Below are 22,759 nucleotides of genomic sequence, written 5' to 3'. Positions count from 1 at the left end.
CTTCAAGTCTAGCCATAGCTTTTTCGAACTTCAAATTGATGGTATCAATGTGAGCACTAAGTTGAGCACCCAATTGAGTAATAGAGTCCACTTCATGCTTTCCTCCTCTAGTAGCCTTGCGAGGTCTACTATATTGTGAATTATGGACCGCCATTTCCTCAATCTTATTCCAAGTTTGATTGTCGTCAACTTCGGTGAACATTCCGTTTGATCTCATGTTGAGAATGTTTCTTGAGTCTTCATAAAGACCGTTCCAAAATTGTTGTACCAAGAACCACTCGCTAAGTCCATGATGAGGACATGAGCGACAAATTCCTTTGAATCGCTCCCAAGCTTCATACAAAGATTCTTCATCTCTTTGCTTAAAGCCCATAATTTGAGTTCTTAGCATGTTAGTTTTTTCCGGTGGATAGAACGTTTTGTAGAAATCTAGAGCCAATTTCTTCCAAGAATCAATTCCGAGAGTAGCCTTATCAAGGCCTTTCAACCATAGTTTTGCGGTGCCAATTAGAGAAAAAGGAAATAAGACCCATCGAATTTGGTCTTGAGTTACACCGGTTTGAGAAATCGCATCACAATAGTCGCAAAAAGTCTCAATGTGAGAGTGAGGGTCTTCACTAGGCATCCCACCAAATAGGCTTCTTTCGACTAATTGGATAAACGCAGATTTGGCAATGAAATTTCCGGTTAAATGTTGTGGTGTGGGAGTACCATTAGGTAGGTTCTCCTCGGTTGGTACGGAATGTGATGAATATTTAGGCATTGTGGGTTGATTTTGTGTTGGATTTTGTGTTGGGTTCTCCTCACCTTCTCTTGCAAAACGGTTGATGAACTCAATAGTGTTTGGTTGAATATCTACAACCTCACCAATACCTCTCAAAGTTCTCCTAGCAAGTCTTCTATTGGTTGTCAAAGTCCTTTCAATTTCGTGATCAAAGGGTAACAAGTTACCTTGTAATCTTCTAGACATGCAAAATATCAAACAACTCGAAAATAATTAGAACAAACCTTGAGGAGTTTTACTTCCCCAAGGCAAAGAAAGACACAACTAATAACAATATAAGAAAATCTAAATCAAGTTAACACCGTCCCAAGAACGGCGCCATTTTTGGTCGGACTCACTTGGAGGTTTAGTTTTCGGTACTTGTAGTTAGGAGCACCTAGACCAAAACACAATTTATAACTTCACAAACAACTCTACAATTAGTAAAGAGTCAAGTAAAGGTCGGATCCTAAGGGACGGGAATTGAGATGAGATTTTCAATTGCAACTAGTGGTGTCTAAGGGTGTCACAATTTGGGGTTTGAAGTAGAAGATCACTAAACTAAATAGCAATAAAAAGTAAACAAGCAAGATGATTAAAAAGGGATGTAAACAATTGATAAAAGGCACTAGGGTGTCATGGGGTCATAGGGTTCATGGGAATTGATCATATAAACATATTCTCAAATTATAAGCAAGCAATTATTGTTGTGATGGATCGAGTTGGTTTATATCTTACAATCCTAGGAAAGTTTGGGTCCCAGAGCCGAATCGATTAGATTGTACAACACCTACAAGTCGACTTAATCTTCCCTACTCAACTATATGCATGGTCTAATGAGACTCGAGTTGGTTTATGTCTTACAAGTCTCAATGAAAAGATAGGTGATGGGTAAAAAAATGCAAGGATTCATAGGCTCGCATTTCATCAAACATAACATGTGCATAAGTTGAGATCACAACAAGCAAGCAAATAAACTATGAAAACATATTAATTTAAGCATGAATCATCCCCCATGTTGGTTTCCCCTAATTACCCATTAACCCTAGCTAAGAAAACTACTCACTCATTATCATGTTGAACATGCTAGCAAGGTTGTCAATCATACCAACAAAGTGAAACATGATGAATAAATGAAGATAATTAACAATAATTAAAAAGGGATTAATAGAATTATACCTAATAATGATTCCAATAATAAAGCAAAGAATAATAGAAGTACTTGATGATTGATTGGAAGGTTGTCAATCTCCCAATAATAACCCAAATAATCTTCAATTACCCAAAACAAAGGATGAACAAGAGAGAGATTAAGGAAATGAAACTTGTATTAAAACTTGATTAAATGTTAATTACAAGATTAAAGAGAGATTTGATTGATATTAACTACCCTAAAGATTGCTAAGAAGAACATGCTCTTCTAATTAGCCTAATGGGGTATTTATAGTGGGGATTAGTTACATAAATTAGGGTTTACTAAGGGCTTAAATGACGATTAAGTCCTTGAGGAATCACCGGTCTCAAGGGAGACTCCGGTCTCCTTTTTGCCGGTCTTAGAAAAATATGCGCATCCTTCCTTGAAACTTGTAGAAGACGAAATGGCTGACATACAATCCGAGCGTCCAGGGCACGGGACGGGCGGATTGTGGTGATTCTGGACGGGCGTCCAGCTGTGGAAGACGGGCGGATTGGGGGTGTTTTGGACGGGCGTCCACTGGGGGAAGACGCTCGGATTGCCCCTCTTGGACGGGCGTCTTGTGGACAATCCGCTCGGATTGTCTTACAGCTACTTTCTTCTTATTTTCTTCCTTTTTCTTCATAAAATCCTTGAGGATTTCCTCGGGGATGCAAGGATCTTTTCTCATCATTGCCCATCTACTATAGTATGTATAAAGGCCTTCTAGTCTTGTCTTCTCTTTGATGCTTGGTCATTGAATTCAATCAATTTAGCTTCATTTTGCCATGAAAATGCAAGGTTTGCACTCCTTTCCTACCAAGGAACCAAAACCTCAAAGAATATGCAAAAAAAAAGACTAAAGACAATAAATGACCCAAATATGCACTAAAAAGCATGGGAACAAGGCTAATTCGGGGACTAAATAAGCTCTAATTATGGTCACATCACTAGCACATATTATTTAGTAGAGATAAGGGATAATCTTGGGTGCAATCAAGAGGAGTTGCTTCTATACTTGGAGTGTTTGGAGGATAATCCTAATACTCATCATAGCTCAAGAAAAAGTGAAGGTAGGAGACCTTACTTGTGCCCACAAAACCGAAATTAACAATGTAAGGGACATTGCTTTCTTATAAATCTCTTATTTTGTTATGCATGCATTAGATCTAAAGAATAAATAATTAAGAAGTTAATTAGTTCACTATTAGAGGAGACTAATAATAGGTATATGAACCTAACAAGTGGTATCAGAGCATAGGATGTTGCATGCATAATCGGTTATTGTTTTTCCGAGTTAAAATGTTAACATATAAAACTAAAAATTTGCGATTTATATGAGTAAGCCACAAAATAATTATGCATTTATATATTCTGGTCCTAAAAATTTTTTAGGTCATTTTTATGATTTATGGAAATTTATTGCTCAGTTTAAGGATTTTTGGTCATTTTATTACATTTTTATGACTAAAATGGGAATTAAAATGCTAAAAATAGTTAAACTACGTTTCTGAACTTAAAACCTTTATATGTCCTCACATGCATATTTTACAAGTTGTGTGTAAAATCTTGTATTAATTGGATTAATATTGCATGATTTATGATTTTTATGAGATAAAAATGGATTAAAAGAGGTAAAATGGTTAAAAATACTTAAACTTCGAATCAGATCATGAAACTTTAATATATTGTCACATACATTATTTACACAGTGTATGTAAATTTTGAGATAAAATGATCTCATTTTGCATGATTTATGAATTTTTAGAGTAACAATGGCATAAATAGTGACTATTTTAGCATAAATAGCTAAAATGAATTACATGACATGAGAAAATTATTTTAAGTTGCATAAATATCCTACTTATCATATCTAAAGTTGTAAAATTAATGGGAGTAATTTTTGGATACTTTAGATGTTTTATGAGATAAAACCGATAAAATGCAACTATATTTTCTCAAAATTAATTCGAAAATTTTAACCATAATTTTTGACATTATGAGTGTCCTGGAAATATTCCAGAATGTTAAAAAATTTAAAATTCAAATTTTGAAATTATTGTAATTTAATTTGGATTTATTTCATATAAATGATGATTTTAAGGTCAAAATATGAGCATAAAACTTAAATCAAGTTGAATTATTGTCAAAAATTGAGTGATGACTAATTTTTGAGTGCTAAGAGTGTTAGGATAATTAACTTGAGCTTAGATATGATTTAAGTGTTAATTAGTGATTTTAAAAGGTTATTATCACGCATTTCCATAAAACCGGGTTATATGTACGACATAAGTCAAATAGGGCAATTTGACACATAATTTGGCATGATAGATACATATTATAATGCTGCATATTTCAATTGTTGAATGTCTTTTATTTATATAATTTTGAATTATGTAATTTTATCTTAGTATGACCTTAGTTTTAATCGATATTACCCGTAATGAAAGGGAATATTGATTCAGTTGTAATTTAATGTGATCTCGTATCACTTTTATTTTTACTAGTTTTTCCATTTTAAAAATGTATAATAGGAATAGCTTTGTATTTTTATTATTATTTGTTTTTATGGAGCTTCTTCAAGACGGTGCCATTCGGAAAGGTGATCTGACGAAGAAGGTGTTCTTGGGAGGCGTGCCACTTGAAGATTCAAGGGACCAAAGGAGTTGGTTTCCTAATATGTAATAGATTATTTGATTTTCTATTTTTAGGAAGGCCATACTAGGAATTTATTATTATTTCTTTGCATTTCTTTTAATATGTTGCATGCATTGCCAAAGCCATAACAACACATGCATATCATATCGAGTCATCGATCGTGTCAATTATAATTATCGTAGTTCACCGCTTTAGTTCACTTAAAATGTGATAGATAATAAATTGACAAGGCCTCTCACATATAATAATTGAGAAATAGCCTTACAAAATAGTAGAAACCATGAATCCCAATTTCATAAGGGAGTTAAGCTGGCTTCACCGTAATATAAGCCTTGTTACGTTGGGTAAGTGGGTAATAAAATGTTATTACATCGAAATTTGGATTGAGCTCAACGGATGTATTCATGACCGTAGTCGCATGTGTTCCGGGCTAAAGATGAAAATTAGAGTAATTTTTATCGACCGAGAGTTCTAGAAGTAGAATCGATTAAGAGGTTAATCCACCGAGTTATATTAATAAGGGATGACTCGGCTCACCGTACCCGTATTAATATGAATTTGGATCTCGGAATCATTTATAATAGTTGGGTAGAGGTCACTATATAAATGCAATACTTGTTTACAAGTATTATTAAAACGATAGATGTTTATTAGTTCCTTCACTTCCTATTTTTGTAGTCGAAATCGTTTTTACAATTGCAATGGCAACTCGAATTTCATCTAATAATAATCATACACCGATCACCATTAATTCATGGCTCCAATCATTCAATGAAAAATTCTTCTCGTATATCGACGACCCGATTAGAGTACTACGCTTTAGCATTGGTGAAGATGGGAATCTTTGTCTTTTTACTACTTCTATATCTCCCACTCCCTTACTCATGCCCACCTCTTAGGTAAGAGGATCATATGAGGGGAATATCACAAATTCCAAGATATCCTTATTTGATGAAACAAGGAGAAATATCAAATTAAGTGGGAGTTCTAGCAAGAGTGTCCTTGCAACTGAAAGGAGTATTGGTATTAATAAAGGAAAGGCGAAGATGGGTGAGAAACCCAAATCCGATTGTGAATTGGTAGTTGATAGTGAGACTACCACCACCAAAACCAAGAAGGGTGCCCAAAATCTACGACGAATGTCACTATTTTAATGTCATGGGCCATTGGAAACGTAATTGCCCCAAGTATTTCAAAGATATCAAAGTTGGACTTAATACTCCAAGTGGGACTTGGAAAAGTGGAAAAGCTAAACAAGGGTGATGTGGATCGCCGACAAGGAAATGGAGCTCGGGTAGCCGCCACTTCAAGAGAGATTTATGTACTTGTTTTAGCAAACAACTTTGAGTTGTAATCTACATAATTGTTATTATGTACCCATTTTGTCTAAAACATTATTTCCATTTCTATGTTAGACATGAAAGGATTTGTATTTTGCTGAAAATAGACATGGCTGTGAACCATGTCACTTATCTTTATGATATATACAAGTTTTAGACACTTCAAACTCAAGCAAAGATATCTTCATAATACAATCCAAAAGACTCATAACTAATAATTCAAATGATTTGTACATTTGGCCTTTTTCGATTAGGTTACATAAATGAGAAACGCATTAAAAGGCTAGTGATGACTAGATTTTGAACCATTTGATTTATCAATCATATGGAATATGCGAATCTTGTCTCCTTTGCAAAATGATTCGTACTCCATTTAGTGGTAAAGGAACGCGAGCAAGTGATTCGTTAGGACTAATACATGCCAATGTATGTGGTCAAATGAGCATCGCCGCAAGGAGAGGTTATGACTACTTCGTCACTTTTACCGATGATTTAAGTAGATATGGGTATATATTTACTTGATCAAATATTAAGTGAAGCTTTTGAGAAATTTAAAGAATTTCTGAAATGAAGTAGAGAACCAATTGCACAAAAGAAGTTAAAGCATTACGATCCGATCGTGGTAGTGAAGATCCAAGTAATGAATTTGATTTATTATATATGGTTTATGACCTTGTGTCACTACCCAAAAGATCAAACTAATGTGAGTCAGGTTGAGTTGTTGAACTCACTTTTGGGGAATTTATTTTAATCTGGAGGGTCAACTTGAAGATACCTAGAATAGAGAGTCTATTTAACAGTTGACATGGATAAGACTCGTATATAATGTCTGCCGTAAAAGAGCTGGTCTTTTATGAGCTAATGCGCCAGTCTAGAGGAACTCCTAGTACTCCACTATATATATGTTTGTAACTCACAAAGCTATCTCTTAAGAAAATAGAGGTATTTCTAAGAGATAGAGTGGGAGTAGATGAGATCGTTACAAACATTTCTTACAGTTACTGAGTTACTTTGTGAAAGTAATGGAACTATAGAGTAGGAGTATAGTTGATCGTCACAAACATGTCTTATAGTTAATGTGTTACTTTGTGAAAGTAATGGAACTATAATCTATAAAGATAGAGTGAGAGTATAGTTCAGTGGGAGTTTTGCGCACATGTCTTGTTGTTAAAATATTGCTTTGCGAAAGTAATGGTATTGTCCTAAATTGACTTTGTTACATACAAGACATAGCATTACAATCCGAAGATTGTTACTCAAGAATAGATTCACTTAAAGGCAAGGGTCTCCTTAAAGTGAATAGAGCTTTAGAGTACTTAAATCCATAGATTGACATGAAGATGTTAATCAAGATAAATAATGTTAGGGATTGCCGCATTTCATTTTAATGAAGAATGGCAAATGAGATTAAAATTCGCTTTTCTAAAATGGGAATTTAGAGAAGGAAGTGTTTGAAACACAAAACCTTAGATGAATATCTAAGAATCCTAACATATTATGCGTAGCTATCTTAAGTGATCACAAGATGGTCTTAAGCTAGCATTACAGGATTATACTTTTCATTCATGTGATAATAGTGGATGGTTTCATTCACATGATTGAAGAATCATGAATATACATGAAGTTAAGTGGGAGCTAGAATTATTTTTCCATGTCTTATATGTTGATAACATATTAATTATTGAGAATAATGTACCAATGCTCTCTTCTGTCAAGAGTGAGTGGGATGCTAGGAAAGGGTACGATATATTCTAAGATTTCTGAATCTGTGTGAGAGAATATTGGCATGGGGTTAAGAGTCTTATGATGATAAGATCTTTCGTATCTGTTGTACATCAACAAGGTTGAATGAGTTATTCATGATGATGAAAGTAGAATTACTATGATGGAGTAATAGTCGTTCACTGAACTTATTAAGTTGTTGACTACATGAAATCGTTTGCTAATGTTTCCACCATTAGAATGATCACGTATGCCAACAGACACACATGCCATGATGTGATATATGCCTAGGGCATGATGAGTCAATAACAAAATAATTCCCATGATATGGCTTGAGAAAGCCTTAAAGAACAATTGAAGACTTGTTCATATGTTTGAATGATAAACTAAGTTAGGTGTTGAAGGGTTGCACAAACTTTAGTTTCCAAACTTAAAGGGATTTGTTGAAATCCTAGGATGTCTTATTGACTAAGGAGTAAGAGACTAAAAGGGTGTTTTAGTTTCGCGCATTGCAAATTCTACATGATAAAATGGTCAACATATGGATTAAGGGTGAATCCCTCTACAAAAGACCTTATCACAAGTTATGTGATAACAGTGGGAGCATCTTTCAAGTTAAAGAGCCCAAGTCTAGTAAGAAGACTAGACAAATACTTAGAGATAAATTCAAGATATTAGAAATAACATTGAATAGAAGGAAATAGTAATTGACAAAGTTGGAACATATGGATATAGGGTATATCCACTTGCCAAGCTTTTATTGCATTTCAACTGGTGTTAATAATACACTAAAGATTATAAGATATGAAGTAGTAATAGTGTATTGACTATTCATATGTGATAATCGCATTTATCGTTTGAGTTTTATTAAACTCGCCCGTTACCTTGTTGTATTCAAATGGGCTGTAGAGACAAATTGAACCCCATTAAAGTGAAATGGATTGACATGGTATTCGCCCCTAGTTACTTATATGAGGTGACGTCTCGAAGTGACTAGAGTGTGATGCGATTGATGGCAAGTTCAAGTGCCATAGAGTCATATGGGATGACTAGTCGATCACATAGGCAGACTGTATGAGACACTTTGTCGGGCAGTGACCGCTTATAGAGTTCTGGTAATTCATAAAGCCTGGTCGTGGCAAGAGTTACTATAGTATTCTTATGAGTCAATTCTTTTGACTAGAGACTATTCGCCCAAGTTGGCCCAAATTTCTGATTAGTTTTGATTTATACTCTACGACTTCGTAAATGAAGTCAAACTGGGTATATTTTGGGTTATGATGAACTGTGGCTGAACAAAGGGAATAGTGCAATAGGAATTTTCCACCCCTTGTCAGGGTTGTTTGAAATCTCAAGGCCACTCGATGAGTAGTTAACTAGAAATGCGTGGCCACGCTCGGAAGGTATCTATGGTAGAAAATTCCGGTCAGACAATTACTCTCCAGATCGATGAAACCACTCAAGATATGATCAAGTGCAAATACGACCTGCAAGACACCTTGCATTGAGTGGGAGATTGTAATAGGAAAAGAGAATTGGTGACGCACTCTTGTCTCGGAGAAGTGTGAGATTGTTGGAAAATGTGTCCTCAACAATAGTGCCATCACATGATTTAATATCATAATTAAATCTCATATAAAGAATATGTAAGGGATGATTCAATTATATAATCAACTGATCAACATTAATCGGTAACGATTGGCTTGCTAGAGTTTGACGTTACTGTCGTGGGACGGTGGTGGCCAGTTGATCCCTTAAGGTCACACCTAAAGAATGATGCCCTTATCTGTAAAGTTGATTAATTGTATGATGATACAAGTTAATCAATTCCTTAAAATTGAACAATTCACTTGTGAGAGAGAATATTGATATCTTATTGTAATGGGACTAAATAAGATTTATTTTAGTAATTGAAATACTTTATTACTAAAATTGTTTATTGTTTGTGAAACAATAGAGATGAAAATGAATGGTTAATTATAATTACAAGATGTTGTGAATTATAATTATATGACCCATTTTATTTATGTGATCAAGTATCACTAGTTAATTTGTTGTATATAATTTAATTAATTTATAAAATGATATTTATATGATAAATATGTATTAAATTAATTAATAACATGTAACATACTACAAGTGACATATTGTGTGACAATTGACAAAATAAAATGGTCGTCCATTTTATATAAGTGGACCGAAATGTAGAGGGTTTAGTGGATGGTGGTGATTTATTTTAATAAGCTAAAATAACATCATCATGACACTACTTACCTAGCCTTACATGCCTAAGGTTTTGATAAGAACAAAAGGAAAAAGTGAAAGACCATATATTGGTCCTCCCAGACACCCAAAACCGTGACCCTCCTTTATATATGGAGTGGGTGTGCTCTATGTTTACTAGTGTAGTATTCATTTCATTATCTCATCTTATCATTCATACACATCTCTCTTCCATAATTCATTTTTCTCCAAAAACTTGAGAAATGATGATCTAATTTGTTCAATGAGATTACTAATAGTGTAATATATGAGTATTACTAATCAAATTTAAGGTAAACTACTGAACAAATATCTAGCACATATTATTTAGTAGAGATAAGGGATAATCTTGGGTGCAATCAAGAGGAGTGACTTCTATACTTGGAGTCTTTGGAGGATCATCCTAATACTCATCATAACTCAAGAACAAGTGAAGGTAGGAGACCTTATTTGTGCCCACAAAACCGAAATTAACAATGTAAGGGACATTGTTTTCTTATAAATCTCTTATTTTGTTATGCATGCACTAGATCTAAAGAACAAATAATTAAGAAGTTAATTAGTTCACTATTAGAGGAGTCTAATAATAGGTATATGAACCTAACACGTTTGACTATGTAATCTAAGCTTTCGTAGACTATATATTAAGCATATGAGCATGGTATCGCATACATGTTTTACGATCCCCTCTCATTTTCTCCGGCCTGATTTCACTTTTTTGGTTAGTAAATAAGTAGCCTACTTAATTAAATTTGTGTGGATATTATTACTTTTAAAAATGTTGTAAAGTAGTTTGTGTGGTGGTTTGATATATTGCCTAAATATGGGGCCAAAATCATTATATTTGTTAATTATAATTGTCCAAGTATACAATAGTTTAGGTTAGTTGTTGTATATAAATGAATGAGACTATGAATGAACAAAAATGCATATATACTAAACTACAAATTTAATTTTAATCAACAATAATCTCGAGGACAATCTGCCTAAACAATTGTATTGTCCGAATTCGCATATTGCGACTAATTCATAATTTTTGAGCACCTCAATTTATAAATGAGTTAATGCATATGGCCGAGTAGTTCTCATGCAAAAACTTTAAATATCGTAAATTTGCTAAAATGGTTCTAGTAAACCGTTGTAAGTTGTAATTCTGTGTTGGCCTCCTTGAGATATTTGTGTTTACAATGGACCAAAACATGTAAAGGCCGATGATGGAGCGAAATGTCGTTGTGGGGTCTGCATGCATGGAGCTTTTTTATAAACATTGAAGACTAATTATCTTCGTTTAATAATCATGGGAATGACATGCATACAAAAAATTAAATCAATGTCAAGTTACAAACGCTCATAATATAAGCACACACTAAAGTAAGCCAAAGGCCAAAACCAACCAATATCCCTGATTCCCTACCGAAGATTTAACCCTAAAACTTCATAGAAACGATACCAATCTCACCTGTCGCTTCTAGATTAATCTGCTTCCTTGTTGGAAAAAACAATGTAAGTGTTAAGCAGAATATCTACCGCCGCTAGGATTTGTGATTGGCCACATAAGCTTACATAGCTTTTCATCATTTTTGACATCCAATTGTATGTGCCTTGGCATTATTTGTTGATCTTGTTGTCTTTCAGTGGCATTTTCAGCCAACTCCAATACCAAAACAAAACGGTATTCAAGGACGGCGGAGAGTGAGAGAGGTAAATAGTAGAACTTAAGTCAGGTCTCTGAGCATACCTGCCCTTCTCTAGGTGCCAATTCTATCCACCAGGAGATGTAATTCGACTTTAACGGACTGTGAAACGGACTTTTGTTTGCCCTTTACCACGCCCTTTCCTCCAATAACCTACCAAGACAATACGCAAGAGAATTTAATTTAATATTTTTTGATTGATTATTCAAAAAGTATGATGAATCGTGAATGAATTATCAAGCATTGGGTTAGTGATGCTTCATAGTTATGGTATTTTCACATAGAACAAAGCAAATGGGTGGAGTAGAAGTTAAAAAATGGCATCATGAAATACAACAAATATTATCTACAAGTGTAATTTACCCAAAACTTTAAAATTAATACCTCTATGAAAAAAAAACCACAAAATAATGATATGGTGGTTTGTTTCTTCATCATAGTTGCTCCCAGGGGTGGAATTAGCCTATTTTTACTAGGGCTATAGTCATAGATGAATTGTTAAATAAATTTCAGTGCATTAATATTGCATAGCCAAATTGTAGCATAGATGGTAGTCTTGAGGAGGGTAAGCCTCCAGTTTTAGCTGTCTTTATTATTTTTATTGCATAGGAATGCATTCGCTCCTTTTTGAACCTTTTTGTATTTGAATGCAAGTGGCACCGTCCCGGTACGTCGAGCTGTGGAGGATGGCCAACCGGCTGCGAGCTACGGCCATCGAGGCACTCATAGGTGGCTGGAGACGACATGTTTGAACCTCTCATTCCCTTTCTTATTTATTTTTTGACATTTAGAATTTTGTTGCAACAAAATGTTACTTCACTTTATTAAAATGAGGCATTTCTTCATTTATACGCAGAGAGAGCGTGACGTGGAGCGCGAGGTGGTGCAGTCCCGGGAGGAGACGACTCGTTTGTTGAGGGAGCTTGAGGTCAGGGATGCCAAGATCGCTGCTCTTGAGGGGACCGTAGCTGGACTAGCTGTTGTTTTTGTCGTCTTGTATTCGCAAATGAGAATGAATGAAATTAGGGTTTGTTGGAGTTTTATATGGACTTTTATTTTCAGAATTAATCTTAGCCATTGATTTTGTTATAATCTAATGGCTAAGATTAGGACTCATGGACTCACCTAAGGAAGGTGGACTCATTTGAACCTAATTATATATATATATATATATATATATATATATATATATATATATATATATATATATATATATATATATATATATATATATATATATATATATATATATATATATAGTCAAGTTCAAATGAGTCCACCCAAATAGGTGAGTCCCTAAGTCCTTATCTAAGCCATTGATCTTCTAAGATTGATGGTTGAGATTTGAAACTTTTAAACAATATGTGAATGAAAATTTAATTCTTTAGCATTGTAACTTTAAAATTTTAAAGTCATTTTTAAACAAAATTTTAAAATTTAAGTATTTTTGAATATAATTATAATTTTTCAAGTGAAACTTTAACGCTTAAAAGTGTAACTTTAATTTTTTTAAACCATTTCTAACAAAAAAAAATTGATTTATGAAATAATGTAATTATAACTAATATTTATTTAATTTAACTGATTTTTGACTGTAACTTTAATGGTATACGAGTGCAACTTTAATGCCTAAAAATGAAATTTTAATTTTTTTAAGCCATTTTTAATAAAAAAATTTTGGATTTATGTAGTAAAGTAACTGTGACTAAAATTTATTTAATTTCCCTCATTTATGGACGTAACTTTAATATTTACGGGGTGTAACTTTAATGTTTAAGAGTAAAACTTTAATGTTTTTTAGGCCATTTCTAATATAAAAATTGATTTTATGTATTAATATAATTTTAACAGTTTATATAACTTTAATTATAAATTATGAAACTTTAATCATAAATTATGAAACTTTAGTCTCTTGGGAGAATAACTTTAACGACTGAAATTTTAGTCCATGTCACTGTAACTTTAGTACTTTAATAGTGAAACTTTAGTCCATATCGGTGAAACTTTAGTCTGAACCACCACCATCGCCACCAACTAATAACAACAACCACCTCCTTTGTCACCAACCTGACCCACCACTACCTTTACCAACCACCACCAACACCTTTACCTTTACCAACCACAATAGATCTGAATAAAAGAAAGAAAAAAAAAAAGGAGGGAGGCGGCAGCCACCAACCGAACACCCCTACCAACACGACATCACAACAACGACATCATCCAACAAAAAAAATGAGAACAAGGGCGGCAACAACCACCATATTTCTGAAAAAGAAAAAAAAAATAGAGAGGGGGAAGGGAAAGGGGCGGCAGCCACGAATCGCCACCAACCATCCCACCTTACCCACCACTACCACTCCCACCACTTACACAACAGCACTAGGTGCTCAGACACCCACGACCCACCACCACCACGATCTAACACCACTAACAAAAAAAAGCAAATCTGAAAACGACAACCACCACCAAACTCCCGCTGTAAATCGTCCACTGAACCAAGATTTGCGACAAAAAAAAATCCCAGATCTGAACAAAAGGAGAAAGTGGAAAAAGAAAGGGCAGTGGTGGGCCGTCGTGGTGGCGGCTGCATGAGCAGAGGAAGGGCAGTGTGGTCAGCGTGGTGGCGGCAGAGAGAAGAGGGGATGGTTGTGGCGTATTGTTGTCTGTGGTGAGAAAAGGCGGTGGGGGTAGTACCCTGTGGTGGCCGCGGTAGTTAGAGAGGAGGGAGAAGAGGAGATATGAGGGAGTTAGATAGAGGAGGAGGCAGAGAGAATGAATGAGGGAGTGAGGATGAATTAGGGTTTGCTTGTTTTTATATCTTCCCTCTTTTTTTGTTTTAATCTTAGCCATTCATTTTCTATGATCTAAGGGCTAGAAATAGGACTTAGGGACTCATCTAAGAGTAGAGGACTCACTTGAACCTAATTCTATATATATATATATAAAGAGAGAGAGAGAGAGAGAGAGAGAGAGAGAGAGAGAGAGAGAGAGAGAGAGAGAGATACAAAAGATTCTACCAAATGGCTCGTGCATCGCACGAGCATTAAATCTTGTATATTTATAAAAGAGGCTTTTTTTCAGCGATTCTAAACTGTCCACATCATCAAAAAATCAATTTAGGAAAGTATCATAAATAGTATTTTTTGATATAAAAAATAAAGTAAAAAATATTTTAATTATTATAATACATATTTCCTAAATTATATTCAAGTGATTTTTCTAATTTTTATATAAAAACTTTTTACATTTCATTTGAAGAGAAAAGTATTGTTAAAAAGATTATGAAAATAGTATAGTTAGATTCGTGGTAAAAAATGATATCATCAGAGTATATATTTCATATTATTTGCACATATTAAAGATGAAATACTTTTTAGTATTTTATATGTTCCACATTGAAAATATATAAAAAATAAAATTGTCCACATCGAAATTTACCATAAGGTGGGGTGATTCTATGATTATAAATAGAAGGCATCCTTGGAAATTATTTATCAACTCAAAATCTTTTGAGTCTCTCAAGTATTATCTTAGAGAGTTCTTAAGAGTTTGTAATTTTGTATCATTATCTTCACAATATGATATAAAAAATATTGCGGAAAATGTTTTAATTATTATAATAATATTTCCTATATTAAAATATGTTATAGTGCTTATAATGTTTTAATTATTCAATTTAATGAGAATGAGAATATAAAAAAGAGTTCTGTATGATTTCATTACATGGGTAGCTCTAGGGACTGCCAACACACTCATAATAAAATGCTACAAAAATATTTTCCTAAAAGACTCATAGGCCATAACGACTTATGTAGTCTTAATACCAAATTTATTTGTATTTTATTATCACGAATTTTTATTTGAGACGGAATTATCGGTCTTCAATCTTTTTTTGTTTAAATAGGTACTTAAATTAAAAGCCTTTAAAAAAGAGTTCATACATTAGTTAAGGGGGAGTAAGAGGTCTGACTCCAAAGAACAAATCGTTATTAAATTGAGTTGGATATCGAACTAGATGCGAAAAAGATGATGTACTTCTTATTATTTAATATGTCACACATTGAATATATATATATATATATATATATATATATATATATATATATATATATATATATATATATATATATATATATATATATATATGGTCGGGATCCAGTGAGAACCACCCATATAATGAGAACCGTGAGAACCACCTTAATCTAATGCAATAGTAGACGCGCGCGCAAAATCACCTACCCTTAAACATTCTAAACTCCGTCATTTGTCCTATTTTCGTTCCCTCTCATCATTCTTTCTCTCTCCTCGAATATCACCATCTTACCAACACCATTTTATGCGCGCCATTGATCCTCAACTACTGATCTATAAATCTCTTAAACGATCTACCTATTCGACGCGTCCTTCATGAATGGAACCTTTTTTTTCAAGGTAATATTTTGAAATTGCTGATTAATTTGTTGAATTTGAAAATTAGGGTTCGGTAATTTGAGAAATTGTTTAAATTTGTTGAAATCGTGATATTGTTGGCTCAGTTTTATGAATTAGACAGGTTTTACAATCGTCAAATTATTAGCTACGTGCATCAAATTGTTGCTATGTGCGTCAAATTAGGGTTTATAGTTTGATCTGTTTGTAATTTTTCAATTAATCGATTAAAATAAGGGTTTATAGTTTGATCTGTTTGTAATTTTTCAATTAATCGATTAAAGTTGTTGAATTTGAGCAATTAGGGTTTCTTAATTTGAGAAATTAGGGTTCGGTAAAATTAGAAATTGCTTAAATTGGTTGAAATCGTGATATTGTTGGCTCAGTTTTATGAATTAGACAGGTTTTTACAATCGTCAAACTATTAGCTACGTGCATCAAATTATTGCTATGTGCATCAAAATTTCTAAATTTAGTTTTAGTAATAATTCCCTGATATGATTTTATTGTCAGTTATTTAATTTTAAGTCGTTATTGCAGCAATGACATTCTTAGTTCAATGGGGTCGCGTAGTTCTTCTAATGTCATTACAAATGACATTACAAATAAAGGACAGATGGATGAAGTTATTGCATCTAAATCCATATCAGAAATATCTGCCCTTAACATTGATGTTCCTGAAATCGTACAAGGTACAATTTTGTTGAACTGTTGAATGATCAGATACTGTTCTATATAACCGTGTTGTTGTATACTTGAGTTATCCAGTAAATCTAAATCCTAACTCTACTTTAATTTCATCACATTTGCAGATGACGTAGTAGACGAGGCAGAGGTAATAGAGGATGCAGAGGAGGAGGAGGAGGAGGCGTTCGGTTCAAGCAACATGAATCGGATTTTTGGTTGTCCTACCCATCTCAAGCCTGTTATTGGTATGGTCTTTGATAATCTTGAACTCGGTATTGCCTTTTATGAAGCATATGGAAAAGAATGTGGGTTTGTGACTAGAAAAGGCTCACAAAATAATAAACAGGGTGTCACTACACATAAAACTTGTTTGTGTAATAAGGCTGGAGAATGTGAAGCCAAAGGCAAAAAACACCGTAGGCAAAGGACTAGGGTAGGTTGCCTTGTTAGGATTAACTTTAAACGAATTGCTAACGGTAAATACCAAATTTATGGTTTTGTTGAAGGGCATAATCATATGCCAGCTACACCATTAACAATGGTACATCTGACGCAAACGAGAGAATTGAATATAGTTCATAAAAAAATGATAGTTGACAACTCAAAGGTTAACAAAGGTCCAGTTATGACCTATAGGATGTTTAAGGAGTATGTTAGAGGTTATCAGAATGTGGGTGCTTCATTGGAAGACTTTAAAAACTTTTCAAGGGATATCAAAAAGTTCTTGTCAGAAGAGGATGCTCAAATGCTTATTGAGCATTTTATGAAAATAAAAACAATGTGTCCATCCTTTTACTTTGACTTTGAGGTAGATGAGAAGGGTAGATTGTCACATGTTTTCTGGGCTGACCCTATTAGTATAAAAAATTATTTGCTATTTGTGGATATGACATCCATTGACACTACCTTTAGGAAAAATAAGTATAGAATGATATTCGCCCCTTTCACAGAGGTGGATCATCATAAGAGATGTGTGACCTTTGGGGCTGGGCTTCTTATTAATGAGAGCAAGGAGTCATTTGCTTGGTTATTTACGAGATTCCTAGAAGCTATGGGGGTCGTTATCCTGTGTGTATAATAACTGACAAAGATTTGGGGATAGAAGGAGGACTTAAGAAAGTCTTTAACGATAAAGTGCAACATAGATATTGCATGTGGCACATATTGAAGAAGTTGCCAGAGAAGGTAGGGCCTGTGATATGTAGAGAAACTGAGTTTTTGAAAGAGATAAACTTATGTGTTTGGGGCGAAGATGTGGAGCCTGCTGAATTTGAGGAAAGATGGACAGCCAATGTGGAAGCTCATGGGTTGTCGGATAATGAGTGGCTTCAGGGAAAGTATGGCATTAGACAATTTTGGATTCCAGCTTACTTCCGTGACTTGTTCTTAGAAGGGTTGATGAGAACCACCTCGAGGTCCGAGTCAAAAAATCATTTTTTTAGCAATTTCACTAATTCAAATTTGACCCTTGTTGAATTTTGGATGCGCTTTGAGAGTGCAATGGATACGCAATGATGGGCTCAATCAAAACTGATTGCACAATCTAAGTACTCGTTTGCTGACTTGGCTACTCCTCTAGACCTAGAAAAGCATGCAGCCGAAACCTACACTCTGAGAATTTTCGAGGAGTTCAAAGTGGAAATAAAAGCAGCATGCTTTACATGTGCCATTGCGGACAAAGAAAAAGATAAGAATCATGCAATTCTCTACATAGACGTCAAGGATCGTGACAGAAAGAAAGCCTATAAGGTGGGTTATAAGACAGCTGAAGTGAAACTAGTATGCAATTGCAAGAAATTTGAACGACATGGAATACTTTGTCGACATATTCTCTGTGTCCTTAAAGATTATGGTTTTGAGAAAATTCCAAGCGAATATCTACTTAATAGGTGGAGCAAACTAGCAACCTGCCAGCCAATCTTCAATTCTGATGGGCAGTTTCTTGCTGATTGCAGATCAGTCGATGCACAAAAGAACAAACTGATTGAATTGTTGTCAGAAATGTTCACTTGTGTATCACTAGTTGAACAGAGTCCTGTTAATTGTGATGAGTTACTAACCATTTTACGCGGGTTCAAGGAAAGGGTACTTGCAGAAACAACACGTAGTGTCGCTGATGATGGTGGTAATAGTAGTATTGGAAAGAAAAGGGACAAAAATGCGGAAATTGGAATGCTCTTGGGTACAAGTGTGCCTAGCGAAATTACAATTTTGCCTACAAGACAATGCAAAAACAAAGGCTCGGGAAAAAGAATGATTTCACAAAGAGAAAGAGCGGGGGAAGTCAATAAGAAACCACTAAGAAGATGCAAGGCTTGTGGGCAGATGGCGAACCACGACAGCAGGAATTGTGACCGACCAAAGGATTACTGACAAATAGTCGAGTATAAGTGATGTGTCTTATTAACGCAAGTTTTCTATTTTTACCCTTTTTGTTTCCCTCTAATTTTTATCTTTGCTGACATTTGCTTTCTTATCTGTGATATTGAAGTTTTTTGCGAGGAATTGGACTTGTGCAGCGGAATTTTTGAGCATCATTTTAGAAGTCAACACTTGTTTTTAGGATTATTTTTTTTCATTTACAATTGTTTTGTAATAAATGTAACGGGAGTCTTCCGGATTTTTAAATTGTATATTTGAGAAGATGAAATTGTGATTCGATTTAAGAATAGAAAACATGTGTTTCCCTGAGCAATTCTGGCATGCACATACGAGCTCATTTTATGCACGTACGAGGTCATTTTATGCACATGTGATAATTGTTTCTCCAAATTTGGTAATTAAAAAGCTGAAACATGTGATCATTTTATGCCAGCAATAAAATGTGATTAGTTGAATCATCATCGTGTACGACAAGTCGTTTAATATCATGCACATAAAAGGTTATTCCATGCACATAGAAGGCCATTTTATGCACAGATAACCCAAATGGGATAATTCCCATGAGATGGGTTAATTCTCATTACAACACTTTTTTTTAGGATCATTTCAAGTCTCAAGACTTAAATGTGGGTTTTAATTCTCATTTCAAGTCTCGAAACTTAAATGTGAGTGATTATTGAAGAAGTCGGGCTAATCCTATCAGCACTTTAGGCACGGCCCAGCACGGCACGCTCAAAGTACCTAGGAGTTGGTTTAAAGTTGAAGAATTAGTCAGGCACGCTCAAGCACGACACGAGAATGACACATGCCATGACCGAGCATAGCCTAGGCTATCTCTAAATAATGCAAGTATTTTTGTTTTGAAAAATTTCATGCATGTAGAAGGCTGTTCCATACACATATAACGCCTTCTCATGCATGTAAATATACAAGTTACTTTGGGATTTTAAAACAACACCACCCTGACAAATGGGGTAATTCTCATTACAAGTCTCATTAAAAAAGGTCATAATCTAGTGACATAATTGTGCCCCACCCACACGGTAAAAAAGGCTGTTCCATACACATATAACGCCTCCTCAGGCACGCTCAAGTCTCGTTAAACGGACCCGAAAGTCGACAAATTACATGCACGTAGAAAGGTATTGCATACACATACAACGCCTTCTCATGCACGTAGGAGGGTCTTTCATACACGCAAAGGTTACTTGGAGTACCTACACATATGCAACCTACAAATTTACTCCACCTACAAACTAATGCCTGCCCAAATCAAAGAATCAACAAAAGACAATGAGAAGGTTCTCTGCCACTCCCGTTTGCTAAGCACGCAAACTCTCACCATATTCATGCAAAAATAACACCTAGTTATAATCCTACAAAAAAAAGGTAGGGAAATATTGTTACGTTTAAAGTCACTTGGCATCAATATTGAAAGTCTTGTAGTTAAAAGATTGGGAAATAATAGAAACAAAATTAGATAAAGCATTCGGAAGATATTGTTATTACCGTTCTCTTGTTTTCCTCCCATCTGATAAGATCTACAATCATACTCTCGCCATATTCATCCAAATTTTGCATATATATTTGACAACAATATTGAAAGTGTTGCAATAAAATATGCCGAATAATATTTGACTAATATAACTTGGTTTAGACATCATTACCTCGTAACAAGTCTAATCGGACCATAATGATTGACAACTCAAGTTTTCTAGAAACTTCAGCAAATAGACTCCGCAAGAATACCTTTTGAAATAAGGAAATTTGTTAAACGCTTTAAAATGGTGTGTATCCCATCGAAAATATTAAAAACGAGTAGAGTATAATTTAAACATGTAAGGTATCCATTCTTTTGTCGAGGCACATCCACAGTCACAAACGAAAAATTGTTTATTTGCAACAGCTTTTTGTATCCTGGAAAGTCTCTTGCAATAATCCCCAAAGCAGGAAATAACTACAAAACACCAAAAAAAGAAAAACACAATAATATAAAAGCGAAAGAAAACCAACACAAAATTGAGGTAACAAACCCCTAAGGCATATGGATATAATCATACCGTTTCAACTAAAAATTTACATCTTGTGTCAGGACTCCTAGGCCAGTTTGAGTCAAGTATAAAGTTGGTCTTTTTAACAAAGTCAGACACGCAAGCAAACCAATGTTCACGGTCGACACAGTAAGGGAAGAAAGCCTGCAAAAACACCCATAGGGAAATGAAAAAGTGAGGGGATAATTACCAGTTTGACGGGATAATATACAAACAGGTTAGACAGGATAATTAATTAAGTTCTTTCTTGTGCAAGTAGTAAATTCCGTCGATATAATAATATAAAAAAGTGACGGGATAATTACCAGTTTAGCTTTGGTTGAACTTTTGGGCAAGTACTGAAGCTTAATGTACTGACTTTGAAAACTGTTTTTAGCGACAACAGCCTGAAAGTTGAGAAAATTTGTGAAAAATGTTGGTAATTCCAAGTAGAAACATTAGCGGTTACTAAGGATGAATATGAATACCTTGATTATTGTCGGAAAGTACACAAGATTTGGTCTTTCAAGTGTTAAACGAAGACCAACAAGGTCAATTACCATATCCATGATCCATTTTCCTCCAAACAAAGTCGACATTCCTTCTTGGGTTACTTGCAGCCATGGAGTGTCTACAACAATGTCACTAATATTGCACATATTGTAATTAGATGCACACAGAACAACAAAGTGGACAAAAACAACTCAAAAAGATGTTATATGGTCAGTGATAACTTACTCCTTATTTGCCACATTTGTCCTAATAAAATTCATCAAGTGTTCATCTGTATAGGGCAAGTCTCGTGGAACTTCATTCCTGGGGAGAAAAAGGAAAAACACAGAACAATTACATAACTATAGCACACTTTTAATAAACCAGGAGTCATCATATAGGAATGAGAAGCATTGTTGGTAAAAGATTTCTAATTACCGAATCACACAGCCATTCTTGTAAGCCTTTGCTTTAGACGTCGCTTGATCTTTCACGATGTTGTCTTGCCAAGTCAAAATTTCATTTCAAACCCTCACAATGTAACGCTTCACATCAGTTCTCTGAACAATGATATAAAGTGAAATCAACAGTAGAACCTACACATCTAATACACATACCTACATATCTAATACACATACAAGGCTGATTCATGAACGAACAAAGCTAATACATGCATGTTGATGGCTTCTGGCGTCAGGAAATATAGAAACACCAACTAAAAATTTGACTTAAATAATGGAGACTTACGTCCTTGAGCAGCTTTAAAGTATACCGATACTTATTCCCATTGTACGTCTCCATATGTCGCATCATGTAAATTCTAGTATCACGCTCGACAGAGACTCTTTTATTCGGAACATACTCTTTGGCTACTACAAAATATGTAGCATGCAGCTTTGGAATCATGGAAGAAAGCTTTGCACTTAATCTGCTTTTCATTAGACAAGAAGACAATGCCAAGCAAATAAGTTCGTTATATAGAAATTAAATCAGACATTTAACATACTTATTGACAAACGGTGTGAAAACATACCACATATTGAACATTGACATATAAATCTACACAACCTGGATCACACGGGTGTATAACTTCACACAAGTTATGATCAATATCAAAACAATGAAGA

At 34.5% G+C, this 22,759-nt stretch overlaps 2 protein-coding genes and 1 non-coding gene across 3 annotated transcripts; all 3 read left to right on the top strand.

Moving 5' to 3' along the window:
* The first annotated feature begins 284 nt into the window (after positions 1–284).
* LOC141638586 (small nucleolar RNA R71) lies at positions 285–391 on the top strand. The gene has a single exon (XR_012542133.1). It is a non-coding gene; the product is annotated as a small nucleolar RNA R71 (small nucleolar RNA).
* Positions 392–16,600: 16,209 nt separating this feature from the next.
* On the top strand, positions 16,601–17,806 carry LOC141638456 (protein FAR1-RELATED SEQUENCE 5-like). Its single transcript, XM_074447870.1, has 2 exons — positions 16,601–16,733; positions 16,854–17,806. The coding sequence occupies exons 1-2, from the start codon at positions 16,601–16,603 to the stop codon at positions 17,804–17,806; spliced, it is 1,086 nt and encodes a 361-aa protein (XP_074303971.1).
* Positions 17,807–17,880: 74 nt separating this feature from the next.
* On the top strand, positions 17,881–19,101 carry LOC141638455 (protein FAR1-RELATED SEQUENCE 1-like). Its single transcript, XM_074447869.1, has 2 exons — positions 17,881–18,103; positions 18,308–19,101. The coding sequence occupies exons 1-2, from the start codon at positions 17,881–17,883 to the stop codon at positions 19,099–19,101; spliced, it is 1,017 nt and encodes a 338-aa protein (XP_074303970.1).
* Positions 19,102–22,759: the final 3,658 nt, after the last annotated feature.

The sequence above is a fragment of the Silene latifolia genome, unplaced genomic scaffold, assembly GCF_048544455.1.
Source record: "Silene latifolia isolate original U9 population unplaced genomic scaffold, ASM4854445v1 scaffold_20.1, whole genome shotgun sequence".
Taxonomy (NCBI): Eukaryota; Viridiplantae; Streptophyta; class Magnoliopsida; order Caryophyllales; family Caryophyllaceae; genus Silene; species Silene latifolia.
The sequence above is the reverse complement of the archived record's forward strand: the minus strand, read 5'-3'. Positions and strand labels throughout refer to the sequence as shown.